General features: G+C 37.2%; 1 protein-coding gene across 6 annotated transcripts in view; it reads left to right on the forward strand.

Annotated features, from left to right (window-relative positions):
- TMEM39A (transmembrane protein 39A) overlaps window positions 1–14,495 on the forward strand; it is a 37,276-nt gene that overhangs the window by 13,379 nt on the left and 9,402 nt on the right. For 5 of the 6 annotated variants that reach the window (XR_013372193.1, XM_077883794.1, XM_077883795.1 and 2 more), the window contains 3 exons: window positions 4,334–4,417; window positions 8,736–8,890; window positions 13,927–14,133. Coding sequence is in view for 5 of the 6 variants with exons in the window: in XM_077883794.1 (XP_077739920.1) it covers window positions 4,334–4,417; window positions 8,736–8,890; window positions 13,927–14,133 (446 nt within the window). In the remaining variant the exon portion in view is untranslated. The remainder of the gene's footprint in view (window positions 1–4,333; window positions 4,418–8,735; window positions 8,891–13,926; window positions 14,134–14,495) is intronic. The other variant, XM_077883796.1, reaches the window with a different exon arrangement.

A 14,495-nucleotide genomic window follows, 5' to 3' on the forward strand; every position in this document is an offset into this window, starting at 1 on the left:
GTTACTTGATAGGTAAATGGTTGGCAGTGGCAGATTCGGATGGAGATAACACTATAGGATAAAGAAGACTGTTGTGCTAGATAGTTTATGTATGTGTTTGGGGGCTTATCAATGATTAGAAAACTTCTTGGCCTGGTGAACATAGGAATCAAATATGGAGGGAGTTGGGCGGGGGGACAGGGTGACTGGGTGATGAGCACTAAGGGGGGCACTTGATAGGATGAGCACTGGGTGTTATACTATATGTTGGCAAATCGAACTCCAATAAAAAAAATATACAAAAAAAAAGGAATCAAATGTGGACCAAAATGTTCAAAATAATATGGAAACGGAATAAACAGTTTTTTAAAAATGATCTTATCACTTGGTTGTTCCTGGAATTAAGTATTAAGAATTTTCTTTCCATATTGATGATATACCTACTTAATACCAAGTAAAGAGAATTTCAGTTTAAGAATTACAATGATTTGGCACAGCTCTTTTTCAGTTTAAGAATTAAACTGAATTTCAGTTTAAGAATTACAATGATTTGGCACAGCTCTTTTTCTTGAGCTTACCTATTCTATCAAGAGTGTACTTTTTGGTTTAATAAACTTTCTCACTTGAAAAACAATAATAAACTTTCTCACTTGAGTTCCTTTAAAAAAAAAAAAGAAGAAGAAGAACTGAGGTGATTCGGTGCCATATTGTGTGCTTTTTTTTTTTTATAATCTTTTTTCCTGGATTATGAATTTATGAGTTTAGGACCTGTATTTCATCCTTCTTTGGTCATGGTATTGTAAAATGAAGAAGTTGGATTAGATGACTTTTAAGGCTTCTTCCAGCTGTGTAGCTCTATATGTAAGTTTCTTATTATCTTAACAAAGGCATTGGCAAACATTCATTAAAGGATTTACTATTCTTTGCAAGTATTATCTCATTTACTCCTAAAAACAGGTAGATACTACTGTTTGGTTCCAATATTATAAATGAGAAATAGGAGACCTAGAAATTCCAAAACTGGCTCAAAATCGCATAGTGATGAAGTGAGTACTCTCACTGTTATTTCTACTTCCTATATTTAGTCTATATTTACTCTATAATACTTGTTGGGTAGTTCATTATTCAGTTTTCACTTTGACATTCCATGGAAACGTCTCAGTTGTTGAATTTTCAGGCTAATCAAAGAGCTCTTCTCTCAGTCAACTATTTCTGACAGTTCTTTTAAAAGTCCCCTACAAATGCTGCCTTGCAACAAAGGGAGCCAGTGCTCCTGTTATAATCAGAAAGCTGCTGCTAGAGCTGCTGAGTCCAGAATTATGCTTCCTTTGCTCTGACTCATACCATCAAAAATGGGTGCCTTTTACCCTACCTTGCTCCCTACTTCACTCAGTTCTGAATTCAGGTTTTATGTAATGCTTACGGTTGGCAGAAACTAAGTCAAATCTAGAACTTCAGTTGCAAGAAAGTCTGGAAATGTAGTTTTTAGTTTTCCGGTCTGTGCAATAGAGGAAGTCACACTTGAAGCAGGTTATCCTGTGGACTGGGTCACTTATCTGCCACATATGGTCTTAGCTCACACAAACCTTAGTGTTTAATTGTGAAACTAAGAGTAACATCTGTGGAATAGCAAATAAGAATTTAGCCCATCAGTCTGAAAGGGGCCTGAATCAGTGAGCTTTTCAAAGGTGAATGGGCTGCCAGATACCTAGTTCCTGTCATTGAAGGTGACATAGGAGATGGCTACCTGCTTGCGATGTTGTAGAAGGGACTTAAATCTCAACTAGTGGTCTGTCTCTTTTAAGTCTTCTACTATGTGTGTCTGTCTCAGAAATTTTTCAGATTTATATATTAGGTTTTTCTTTTCCCATTTCAAGATCTTAATAATTATCAAAAAGAAAATATGGACCCCTGAATATGTAAAGTATCATTGTAGCCATCAAGCAATTAGCTGAATGAGTCTTAACCCTCAGAAACATAAAAGCTGAAAGTAGTGTAGCAAATTATTCAGAATAGTCAGGAGTGTAGGGTGATTAATTAGATATTCTGGTTTATAGAGTAAATCATAAGCAGATTACCAGTTTTTAGTGATTTAGAATGTAACAAAATGTATTTAACCATAAGATACATGAGGCACTGAAATCTTTTGATACAAAAATGTCTTAGATAGACTGGTGATACGTAACTAAGGCCCTAAAAGGTTAGGTAGGGGATCTAGTGAATTCACTTGCATTATTTTGGAGGAGTGGGGTGAACAAGGAGTCTCAAAGCTGAGTGGGGATAAATATTGTTCAAAAGGAAATGATCTGAGGTAAGCCATTCTAACATTCTGGCTACTTGGCCTTTAAAATGTATCCCAAATCTGGCCACTCCATTGCCCTTGCTACTGACCCTGTTCAATCTGTTCAGTCCGTCATCATCTCTTACCTGCATTAAAAGCAGTAATTCCTAACTGATCTTGCCCTGCTACAGTATGTTTTCCACCCAGCAGTCATTGTGATTGTTTTAAAATAGAAACTGGCATCCTTTGCATGAAACACTTCCATGACTTTGCATTAGTAAAAATATATATATATATAAACTAAATCTTTTGTTGCTCATTACCTCATCCCAGCCCTCTTGGTGATGTTCAGACACACCAGGCATATATTTTCCTGCCCTGGGCCTTTGTGATTCATTTTGCCTCTACCTGGGGCTCTCTGCTCTCAGATCTTGTCATAAGTGGTACTTTGTTGTCATTCAGCTCTCAGCCCAAATGTCACAGTCTCAGAAGTGTCCTCCATAACCAGCAGTTTAAATTGGCTCTGCAACTCCCTTCCCAGTTATTATTTATCACTATTTTATTTCTTGACAGCGGTTATAACAAGCTAAAATGCTTTTGCTTGTTTGCTTGTCGTTGGCCTTACACTCACATTTATTAAAGTATGGCTTTAGCTGCTGTAATAGAATGGCTAAAACAGAGTAGAACCTTATTTCCTTATTAAGTGATACGCCAGCATGGAAACTCTGTGTTTCCATTGCTCTACTACTCCTAACATGATTCTTCCAAACCATGGTCTAAGATATAGCTGCCCCAACTACTTACTGTCAGCACATCTGGCCAGCAGGAAGGAGGAAAGGAGAAAGATAGCTCCTTCCTTTAAGGGCATGGCTTGAACGTTGTATATATCATCTCCCCTCACATGTCTTAGCTACAAGTAGTTTTTGCAAGGGAGGCAAGGAAATGAACCTTTGTTAAGAAGGAGTCAGTGTCCAGTTAAATTCAACAATGATGGCAGAAGAAACAACCAGTAATCCTTGCCATCCCCTTTTCCTCTCACACCACAGTAAAAAATAAGATCCAGGAGAGCAGGAAGCCTGTCTGTCATTCTTCATCACTGTATCCTCAGTATCAAGAAGAAGATTGTGGCATACATTGTGGGTGTCCAGTACATACTTATTGATGAATTGAGAAATTCAGCTTTTGATTCTGAAAGAATGACACTGGAAACTTAACAGACCTTTTGACCATCAAAATGAAAATAATCCCAATTATGTTTGTTGCTGATGGTTTTTCATTGTACTTGTTATTTATATAGGCTTAGAACTAGAAGGAACCATACAGCATCTAGGTAATACTATCATTTCTTAGGAAGAAAAGGGCAAATATAAGACATGTTTTTAAATCAAGTTAAGAAAGTAATTGACATGTCAGCCAGTTAGGTTAATAGATGCCCAATTAGATTAACATAGCTTGCATAGAAAGACCAAAAATAAGAACTCCTGAACAGTGGGAGTTCCATCTGATCCATTGAATTTGACGCTCATTATAAATGTTGCATTTAAATAAATTATTCTTTTTTAAATGTAATTTTATTTGTTAGAGAGAGAAAGAGAGAGCGCATGAGCAGGGAGGGGGGCAGAGGGAGAAACAGACTCCTCACTGAGCAGGGAGCCCGATGCAGTTCCATCCTAGGACTTCAGGATCATGACCTGAGCTGAAGGCAGATGCTTAACTGACTGAGCCACCTAGGAACCCCTTAAATAAATTGTTCTTGCCATAATTGTGCAGGTTATCACTTTTTACCCCAAAGCTACAGTCTTTTCCTTTCAATACAGTAAACTTTCAAAAAAAGGAGAGGAGTACATTCCAGATAGTTTAAAATTGTGTATGAAAAGTTAAAGCGATTTTTCATGAAAGGGGAAGTAGAATTAGGTAGAAGTAGAAAGTAATCTCTCTACGACCTCAAATTATTGTGGTCAGTACATGTAAGGTGATGTAAGGAGGATCTTTTGAGGGCCAGACCTCTTGATGTAGTAGTTCTAGCTGAATACACATATTTCTTTCTGATGCAGTGATTTGTTTCTCTTACAGAATTTTCATCTCATTGATTACCACCTGGCAGCATTCATCACAGTGATGCTTGCAAGGAGGCTGGTATGGGCCCTCATCTCAGAGGTAACAGCTCATTCACTATTTTTTATCACTTGGAGCTGGAGTGAGTTAGTAGTAGAATGGATTCAAGCTGAATATGTGAAGTACGCAAATATAATTTGAAAACAATTACAAATTAAATTTTTTCTACTTCCGTGTGAGTTGTGCTGGTTCTTTTCTTTCTTTCTTTCTTTTTTTTTAAGATTTTATTTATTTATTTGAAAGAGCACGAGCAGGGGGCAGGAGCACAAGGAGACTCCACGTTGAGCGGGGAGCTCTACTCTGGCAATCCCAGGACCCTGAGACCATGACCTGAGCCCAAGGCAGCTGCTTAATCAACTGAGTCACCCACGTGCCCCATGTGTTAGATTTTTTTAAAAAGATTTTCCCACAATGTACTTAAAATTCATTGTGCTAGAATTCAAGAGAACTGTTAGAAATTTCATTTAATAGGAGCTTATTTCTAGCTTCCAAGTTCTGTATAATTTTTCTAATTTTAGGGGATCCCTGGGTGGTGCAGCAGTTTGGCGCCTGCCTTTGACCCAGGGCGCGATCCTGGAGACCCGGGATCGAGTCCCACGTCGGGCTCCCGGTGCATGGAGCCTGCTTCTCCTTCTGCCTATGTCTCTGCCCCTCTCTCTCTCTCTCTCTCTCACTCTCTCTCTCTCTCTCTCTGTGTGTGGCTATCATAAATAAATAAAAATTAAAAAAATTTTTTTTCTAATTTTAATAAAGTAAAAATAGAATGAATTTTAAGTAACTATTGATATGAAGAGTTACATATAAATGAACAGTTGTATCTAAAACTGTTTAAGGTAATATTTACTTGAAATTTATACCATTTGTGGGGTTGCTAGCAAGAGTCATTTGTTTGAGTTTATTAAAAGTTGGAATTTTAAAACGACAACATCCAAATTTGCATAAAACTAATCTCGAAGATTAGAATCTTAGTGGGCAGTAAGGGAAGACTTGAAATGTTAATATGATCTTTTAAAAATTTAATGTTGTTGATAGAATTGTCCATTGGTAAGATTCTTTATTTGTAAACTCCATTGGAGGAGGTAAATGTGTTCTTTGACAATTTTATTATCTTACGCCCTATAAATGATAAAAACAAAAAAAAATGTTAACTTAGCTGAAGTGGCTAATAATTTTAATCTAGGATCTTATAATTCAGTGTATAATTTTAAATTAATAATTACTGTAATCACAGATAACTGAGAGTCAACTTTTTTCCTTCTAAGACCTACATTGAAAGTTTTCGTGTCTGTAAGCCCTGATTTTCAGGAACCTTATTTCTTGTAAGCACAGCAAACATTAAGTCATTACTTAAAAGCCATTTGAAGTTAACTGAAAAACACTGGTGGTAGGATTACCTGTTTTTCACAAAGGGAAAGCCTATCTAAAATCTTTTCTCCTAGGTTCGTTATTTAGGTCTGAAAATAGATGCTCAGAGGAACTCAGTGAGGAATTTTATGTTTTTACCTGTGAAAACAGGCAGGATTTTGTTTCATCTCTTCAATTACTTAGAAATGATACGTGTGTGTGTGTGTGTGTATGTCAAATTAGTATATCCAGCTAATGTGTAAATCCTTCACAACTGAGGTTTCTACCTTGGAGCTCCAAGTGCTATAACTTGATGTATTCCATTGTTTTCCTCTGCTTATGGCTTAATAGTAGCTTAACAAGTTTTGTCTGACCTTACGTAGTATATTAGCTGTTTTTTAAAGAAACCTGTAATTCTTACCAAGAACAAAATACTTAAGCTAAGTTTAAATAGATTTTTGGTCAAAGACTTATATCTGTGCCTTGAAGTCCATGAGAAAGCATTAAAGAATGTTTAAATAATTATGGGATCTCTACATAAGGGAATAACATGCAGCCATTACAAAAAATGAAAATGTACTGACCAGTAAGATATTAAGTAAAAAAAAAAAGTATATAATGGTTTAAAAGAAGGTGGGTAGAAGGAACAAAATACATTTGCTTTTAGATGAATAAATTTATCTCTAGGTATATTCACAATATTTTGGTGAATATATTACCCACTCAGAAATTAAAAATAGGAGCTGTATAGTGATTCTCTTCCTAAAAAAGCTAAATAGGTGGTAAGACCTATCATAAGTCATCTTTCGTTCCCTCAATTAAAATGTTTTGCTTTGGGAGGCAGGGGAGAGCTTATATATCACAGAAAGGATTCCTATGTGAGAATGGCCAATCATTTTTAAAGAGAGGCTAGAGGTAATTAATTCAGAAAGCTAAATAGTATTCTGTGCGGAATGCCTCCAACTAGGTAAGACTGTTCACCTCCAGGCCAGTTCTACCTCTTGACTTGCTCCACAAGACCAAAAAATTATTCAGCTAGTCTTCTTCTACCCACCTGAGGTAACTCCCTTTTTAAAAAAACTTTTAGGGCAGCCCGGGTGGCTCAGCAGTTTAGCGCCGCCTTCAGCCCAGGGCCTGATCCTGGAGACCAGGGATCGAGTCCCACATCGGGCTCCTGCATGGAGCCTGCTTCTCCCTCTGCCTGTATCTCTGCCTCTCTCTCTCCATCTCTGTGTCTCGAATGAATAAATAAATAAAAATCTTTAAAAAAAATAAAAAACTTTTAAATAGGAAGGTAGTACATTTTATTGGAAAAAAATTGGAATACACTAAAATAAAAAGAAAAATTTAATTACAGTCTCATTATTGAAAGGACCGTATGCTGGTATATAAATTTTTATTTACATATATACTGTACTTCTCAGTTAACATATTAGGAATATTTTTCTACTCCTTACATAGCTCATTTTTGCTTCTTCTTTAATCTCAGCTAAAATATCCCTTCCTCAGAAAATAACTAGGGAGCTTCCCTAGGTTGGGTTCTTTTTATTTGCTTTCCCTAACAGCCTTTTCCTGTAGCACTTACCACAATTGTAAAAATAATTATTTGTGTAAATATAAGTTTAGTATTTATCTTTCTTGGGCAGCCTCATAAAGACAGAGTTCTAACTTGTCTTGATTATTACTGTATCCCTAGGACCTGATACGGTATCTGTCATACATAGCATAGTAATTAGGAGCTTGGGCTCTGGAATAAGACAGAAATGATAAATACATTCAGGTTCTGCTATCTGGTGACATTGGGCAGAAGCCCAGCCTTCTTAATTTTGAAAATGGAGGCAATAGAGTAATCCTAGCAGTTTAAATGCCTTCCTTAGGCTTTGACATGTAAGGTACATAGTCGTGAGACCATGTATCAGGGGAGTGATACGCATTTTTGCCCTCCTGTTACTGAGAACGGTTAGTTTGAACCTTCTCTATGGTTTGAGGCTTAGGGTATTAATTCAACTGCTTTTTGCATTTATAAGGAACCATAGCGCATATATGTTACAGATGCTGCATTGTATATTGGGAAAACTAAGAAATGGATAGATGAAGATGAAGGACCTGAAAAGCTCCTTACCCCCTCCCGTTACTCTCGACCCCACATAATTTTTTCCCCTTTGTATTTGGACACCGCTGCTTTGAGGTTGTAGCATTCTGCCGTTTTCCCCTGCATTTTGCTCCTTCTCTTCCTAGTTCATTCCGAAAGAGAATAACATTGCAGAGCTTCACATTTAGACAAGTACGCTTTCTTACTATATTTAATCTGTTTTTAAAATGTGTGGTTAAGGGAAAATATTTGAATAGCTGTGATATAAAGAAGCGGAAGTGATTGTCCATTATTTCCATGTTTGCAAAAGTCAGAAAAGGAGCTTTTATTTATATAAGAATTTTTAAGAGAAGATCTGATTATTTTTTGAAGCTTCAGTAATTCATTAAACATTAATTGGGCAAATAGATTGGGGGGAGGATTCCAAGGAAAATGGAAACAATGTTGCTACTATTGAGGCTATTACTGTTTAGTCTGAAGTCAGATAAATTAATGGTTCACTATCTTTACCACCTGGTGCATTATTAAAATATAGGTGCCCTGACTTAGAGTTTTGTTCCCTATATCTGGTAAGGACAGGCAGTAGGAATTTGCAAGTTCAGTAAGCAGCCCGAGTAATTCTGATGAATGTGGTTCACGGACCATACTTTGAGAAGCCCCAATGTGTAAAAAAATTAGACAATGTCCTAAGAACTTAAATGAGGTCTGTATGAGACACCGTGGGAATGCAAGGAGGAACCAATGAATTGCCTGGAGAAGTCTGAATCTTTAAAAATGAGTAAGATAAGATGAAATGGGGCAGTTTTCCTTCTTTCCTCCCCCTTGGGGCAGATTTCTACTAAATCTACTGATTCCTTGAGTCACATTGCTTTTGAATACAGCAGTTTCTAAAGTGTATTCCTTTTGGTGCTTCCAAACTTTCAGGCCACTAAGGCGGGTGCAGCATCTATGATTCACTACATGGTTCTGATATCAGCTCGCTTGGTGCTACTCACTTTATGTGGATGGGTACTTTGTTGGACCCTCGTCAATCTCTTCCGAAGCCATTCAGTCCTCAATCTACTTTTCCTTGGCTACCCGTGAGTACTCAAGTTTTACCATTTTATTAGTAAGTTTTTAAGGAAATTATTTGGGTCAAGCAAACAATAGTATAAAAGTGAGGAAGATGAAATTCTTCAAATATAAACCAAAAGCTCAGAAAATATGAAAAACCCATGGGTAGGGTAACCATATAATTATTTTTTATACTACGATACAATTGGGACAGTAGACATGAACCAGGACTGTCCCAAGAAACTTGAGAGGTATGGCCATTCTACCAATGGAGAGCATTTAATTGGTGCTCTTTATCAAATAAAGCATGCAAATACTGCCTATGTTGGCACAAATGATGGGTAATTAGTTCAATGAACTGGCTCACCAGTCTTAACTCTTGGTCAGATTACTTTGATCTTTGGGTTCACGTAACAGGAATAAGCCCTGTGCGCTTAAGTCCTTTTTTTTTGACCAGCATTTTATGATGGAAATTATTTTATTTTATTATTTTTTTTTATGATGGAAATTTTAAACATGAGATTGAAAGAATTTTTCAGCACACACCTGTGTTACCCCACCTAGATTCCATCCATTAATATTTTACTATAATTGCACAGCACATAACTGTCCAACTAGTCCTCTGTCCATCCATCAGTCCATCTTATTTTTGGTACATTTCAAAGTTAAATTGCAGACCTCAACTTCCTCCAAAATATGTCAGCAGGGATCCCTGGGTGGCACAGCGGTTTGGCGCCTGCCTTTGGCCCAGGGCGCGATCCTGGAGACCCGGGATCAAATCCCACATCGGGCTCCCGGTGCATGGAGCCTGCTTCTCCCTCTGCCTATGTCTCTGCCTCTCTCTCTTTCTCTCTCTGTGACTATCATAAATAAATAAAAATTAAAAAAAAAAAACAATATGTCAGCATATGCATATCAATTACTAGAATTTGATATTTGTTTACAGTTTTTCTTTTGAGGTAAGATTCATGCATAAAATCAAATTCATAAATCTGGTGCGTATTTGCTGAGTCTCGATAAATGTATATACCTGTAAGTCAAACCTCTATCCCAGTGTACAACATGACTGTTATCCCAGAGGTCTATTATCCCAGAGGTTCCTTCATGCCTCTTTCCAATCAAACCCATCCTCCACTCCCCAGAGATAATCACTATCCTGATTTTTCCCACCATAGATTAGTTTGCCTGTTCTAGCATTTCATATAAATAGAACCCTACAGTATATACACTTTAGTTGTAAGGCTTCTCTCACACAGTGTGAGAATTCAGAATAGTCAGGAGCGTAGGGATCAAATATTCCAGTTTATAGAATAAATCATAAGCAGATAACCAGTTTTCAGTGATTCAGAATGTAACAAAATTTACTTAATAAGATATATGAGGCACTGAAGTCTTCTGATACAAAAATGTCTTAGATAGACTAATGATACATGAATAAGACCCTCAAAGGTCAGGTGATCTAGGGAATTCGCTTGCCTTATTTTGAAGGAATGGGGTGAACAAGGAGTCTCAAAACTAAGTGGGGATAAAATTGTTGCTTTTGAGAATCTTCCATGTGTCAGTAATGTTTCATTGTATGAATATATTAAAACTTATTTATTCTGTTGAATACCTGGGTTTCCAGTTTTGGGCTATTACTAAAAATAAAACGGTTAGGCACTTTCTTATATGTCTTTTTTGTAAGAAATCTTTTCATTCTCTTGAAAGAAATACTTAGGAGAGGCCTTACTAAGCCATAGGGTAGAAGGAATATGTTCAGTTTTATAAAAATCTACCAGACTTTTTCGCAAAGAAGTTGTATCATTTTATCCTCTCATCAATTCTGTAAGCATTCTGGTTGCTCCACATTTTTATCAGCATTTGATGTTTTCTGTTTTTTAAATTTTAGCCGTGCTGATAAGTGAATAGTTGTATCTTGTTACTGGCTTTTAAACTATTCTGCATAGTTTAACTTGTATACCTTGGGCTAATACTTTCTTCATTGGATATTAGTGGATAGCTACCATTTATTAAGCAACAAGTTCTGTGCCAGGTGCTGGGCTAGGTGTTTATAAGCATCACCTCATGAAATCATCACCATAACCCAGGAGGCTGTGTATTTAGTCTGACATAACAGATCCAAAGTAACAGATCCAAAGTACTTTTATCCAAAGTACAAAGTATGTCCAAAGACATAACTGAGAAGTTTATTCCTCTCTTCTGTACAGTATGTGTATAAATTGTCTTGGATAGCTGTGGCAGCTAGATCCGTGGTGTTGGGACCCAGGCTCCTGCTGTCTTTCTTGTTCCACCCTCTCTAGCAGGATAGATTATAAGGGAGGTTGGAAATTTGTGTTTAGTAGAACAGCTGTATCTCAACTAAAAATTCTTTTGCAGTGGAAGAACAGGAGAATGGTGGCTATTGGCAGACAATTAGCAGGCTTTGCCACAGGTAAAGACAGATAAAGAGACTAAAAAACTTTCTTATGGTCAGTTAGTGAGAAAGACTCAGGTCTTTTTGATTCTAGAGCTCTTATCAGCACCATTACTCTAATTAGTAGTTCTCAAAATGTGGTTCCCAGAACAGCGGCATCAGCATCACCTGGAAATTTTTTAGAAATAGAAATTCTCAGAATCTACCTCAAATCTACCGAAACAAAAACTCCAGAAGGTAGAACCCAGCAATTTGTCTTTTAACAGGCTCTCCAGATGATTCTTGCTAGCTCAGGTTTGAGATTCATTGCTTTAGATAACCATTTATTTTATTTTTATTTTTTTTAAATTTTTATTTATTTATGATAGTCACAGAGAGAGAAAGAGAGAGAGAGAGAGAGGCAGAGACATAGGCAGAGGGAGAAGCAGGCTCCATGCACCGGGAGCATGACGTGGGATTTGATACCGGGTCTCCAGGATCGCGCCCTGGGCCAAAGGCAGGCGCCAAACCGCTGCACTGCCGAGGGATCCCCTAGATAACCATTTAGAGTGCTGAAATGTAAGCACGGATTTAAATGGGTAGTTACATAGCATAAAATCAAGGTCTAATCAGAGATTATATGGGCAGAGATGGCAGGAAGAGTCTATTGGTTGTGCTACAATAGTTCTAATTATACTACTATTTGTTTTTCCAATTATACTGTTTAAGGCAGTCATCAACCTAGTTCATTAGTATTACCCTTTTTCCTACAAGATTAACTCTATATTATAAACATCATTTTTCATGATTCATATTTCTTATAAGGTGTATATATTTTACATCAGTTTCTGTATTTCTAGATTAATATTTTAACTGCTTTGATTTCAGATGATGTCATTATTCTGTTTCTCAGCAACAGCTGGTTGAATCAGTTAGGTTTAACTGTATTTGATTTGAAGGGCTAATTATGGATACATCAAGGAATATTTTGGCCAGGTTTAAAAGGATTACCATATCAAAATGGCTAGTAAACTTTTCCATTTCGATTTAGGAATATAAAGAAACTTATTTTTGAAGGCTCTCCACACTCTTGTAAAACAATGAAATAAACATATAATTTAAACAGATTTTATGTTTAAATATATTTGCCTTCACTTTTTAAAAGTCTAATAACTTAAATTTTAAAAAGTGTGAGAAATTTAACATATTAGACAATGACAATAACTACATTTTTATTTTCTTGTTTGTTCATAGGTTAAAAAAGGGATTCTTTTCTGCTTTTTTTTTTTTTTTTTTTTTAATTTGATTCTCAGCTAGCTTCTCAGTTTGGGGTAGTTTTTTTTTGTTTTGCTTTTTTTTTTTTTAAAGTTCTTTTTTTTTTTATTTTTTTTATTTATGATAGTCACAGAGAGAGAGAGAGAGGCAGAGACACAGGCAGAGGGAGAAGCAGGCTCCATGTACCGGGAGCCCGACGTGGGATTCGATCCCGGGTCTCCAGGATCGCGCCCTGGCCAAAGGCAGGCGCCAAACTGCTGCGCCACCCAGGGATCCCTAGTTTGGGGTAGTTTAGTCCAATGACTAATGGTTGTTGCTCTTAGGTTTATCTTGAATCTATCTACTGCTCTCTGTAACCTCTGCTATTATGTTCTAAACCTCTGTCTGGTTTTCTGGCGATCCATTCTTGCCCTCCTTTCCATTTTCCATTGTAACTGTAATGATTTTCAAAATGGAAGTTGGATCATGTTACTAACCGTCTTTAAAATTCTTTAATGAATCGTTTCCTTTACCCTCTTCATCTTACAGAGCCCTCCAAAGTCTAAGCCTTCGATACTATACTGCCTTTCTAGTTTCTCTCATTGTACCCTATATCAGTTGTCCATTGCCATATAATGCTGTAATAAACAACTGCAAAACCATGGTAGCATACCACAGTATGTACTTACTTGCATGCATTGGATTCAGTCGGAAGTCAGGAAGCTCTCCTGGTCTTAGCTGGGTTCAGTCACACTTGTGGGATTGACTGACTATCAGTTTAAGTAACTAGGACAAGTCAGCTCTGCTCTACGTGTCTCTCATGCTCTAGCAGGCTAGGCATGGACACATGAAATTGATCGAATGGCATGAGAGCAAGCCCCAGTGTGCAAGCCCATTTCAAGCTTCTGATCACATCATGTTTCATGGTGGGCCAACAGGTCCATGGGCCAGAACAGGTCACATTGTTGAGCCCATTGTGGGGATAAGGCAAGGTCACTTCATACACAGAGCGAGGGCTGTGCAGTAAGACTACAGGAAGAGTTAAGAAATGGGGCCATTATTGCAACCTGCCACACACCCTAGCCTCTTGTCTCACCTCTACATGTGTAGTTTTTGTTTCAGCAACAGTGACAGGTTTCTCTGGCCTTCACAGTTTTGCACGTGTGTGAACTCTGCCTGTTGCCTCTGCATTTACTCCCTCCCACACTACTACTCCATGGTACATTCACAGTGGGTCCCAGAGCTGCTACCCATTCTCTTACTTTATAACAAGCTCATTCTTTCTCCCTCTATAGAAAACTGTGAACAGGTGAATTTGTTAATATTTGTCTAAAATATATTACTAAATAGGATATCTTTGTATTTGCTATTTTTCTTTAAATTTTTTTTAAAGATTATTTATTTATTTATTCATAGAGACACACAGAGAGAGAGGCAGAGACACAGGCAGAGGGAGAAGCAGGCACCATGCAGAGAGCCTGACGTGGGACTTGATCCAGGGTCTCCAGGATCACACCCTAGGCTGCAGGCGGCGCTAAACCGCTGCGCCACCGGGGCTGCCTGTATTTGCTATTTTTCATACCTGAATTTATGCCTGCAAAATGACCGTTTTATTTACAATATGTAAGTCACAATGTGGACATTGCTTATGAGGACTGGGGAAAAGTATTTTGAAAAGCTTTAAGGAACCGAGGTTGAAATAACTATCAGAAGTTATGAAAAGTCTCAAAAATATTCAGTCCTTTAACCAAGTTATTCTACTTATAGAAATTTATTTAAGGTACTTCTAGAATTGTTTTCATTAATATATCAAATATTTGCTTAGTACCGACTAGGTTTCAGCCACTATTCTAGACATCAAGGATATAGCAGTGAATTAAGCGGACCCAAATCTCTGGCACACTGAACCTGCAATGTAGTAAGGGGAAGATAGACCAAAAAACCCCACCCAAATAAAAAACCTGATAGACATGTAAAATATATGA

The sequence above is a fragment of the Canis aureus genome, chromosome 35 (assembly GCF_053574225.1).
Source record: "Canis aureus isolate CA01 chromosome 35, VMU_Caureus_v.1.0, whole genome shotgun sequence".
NCBI classification, from domain to species: domain Eukaryota; kingdom Metazoa; phylum Chordata; class Mammalia; order Carnivora; family Canidae; genus Canis; species Canis aureus.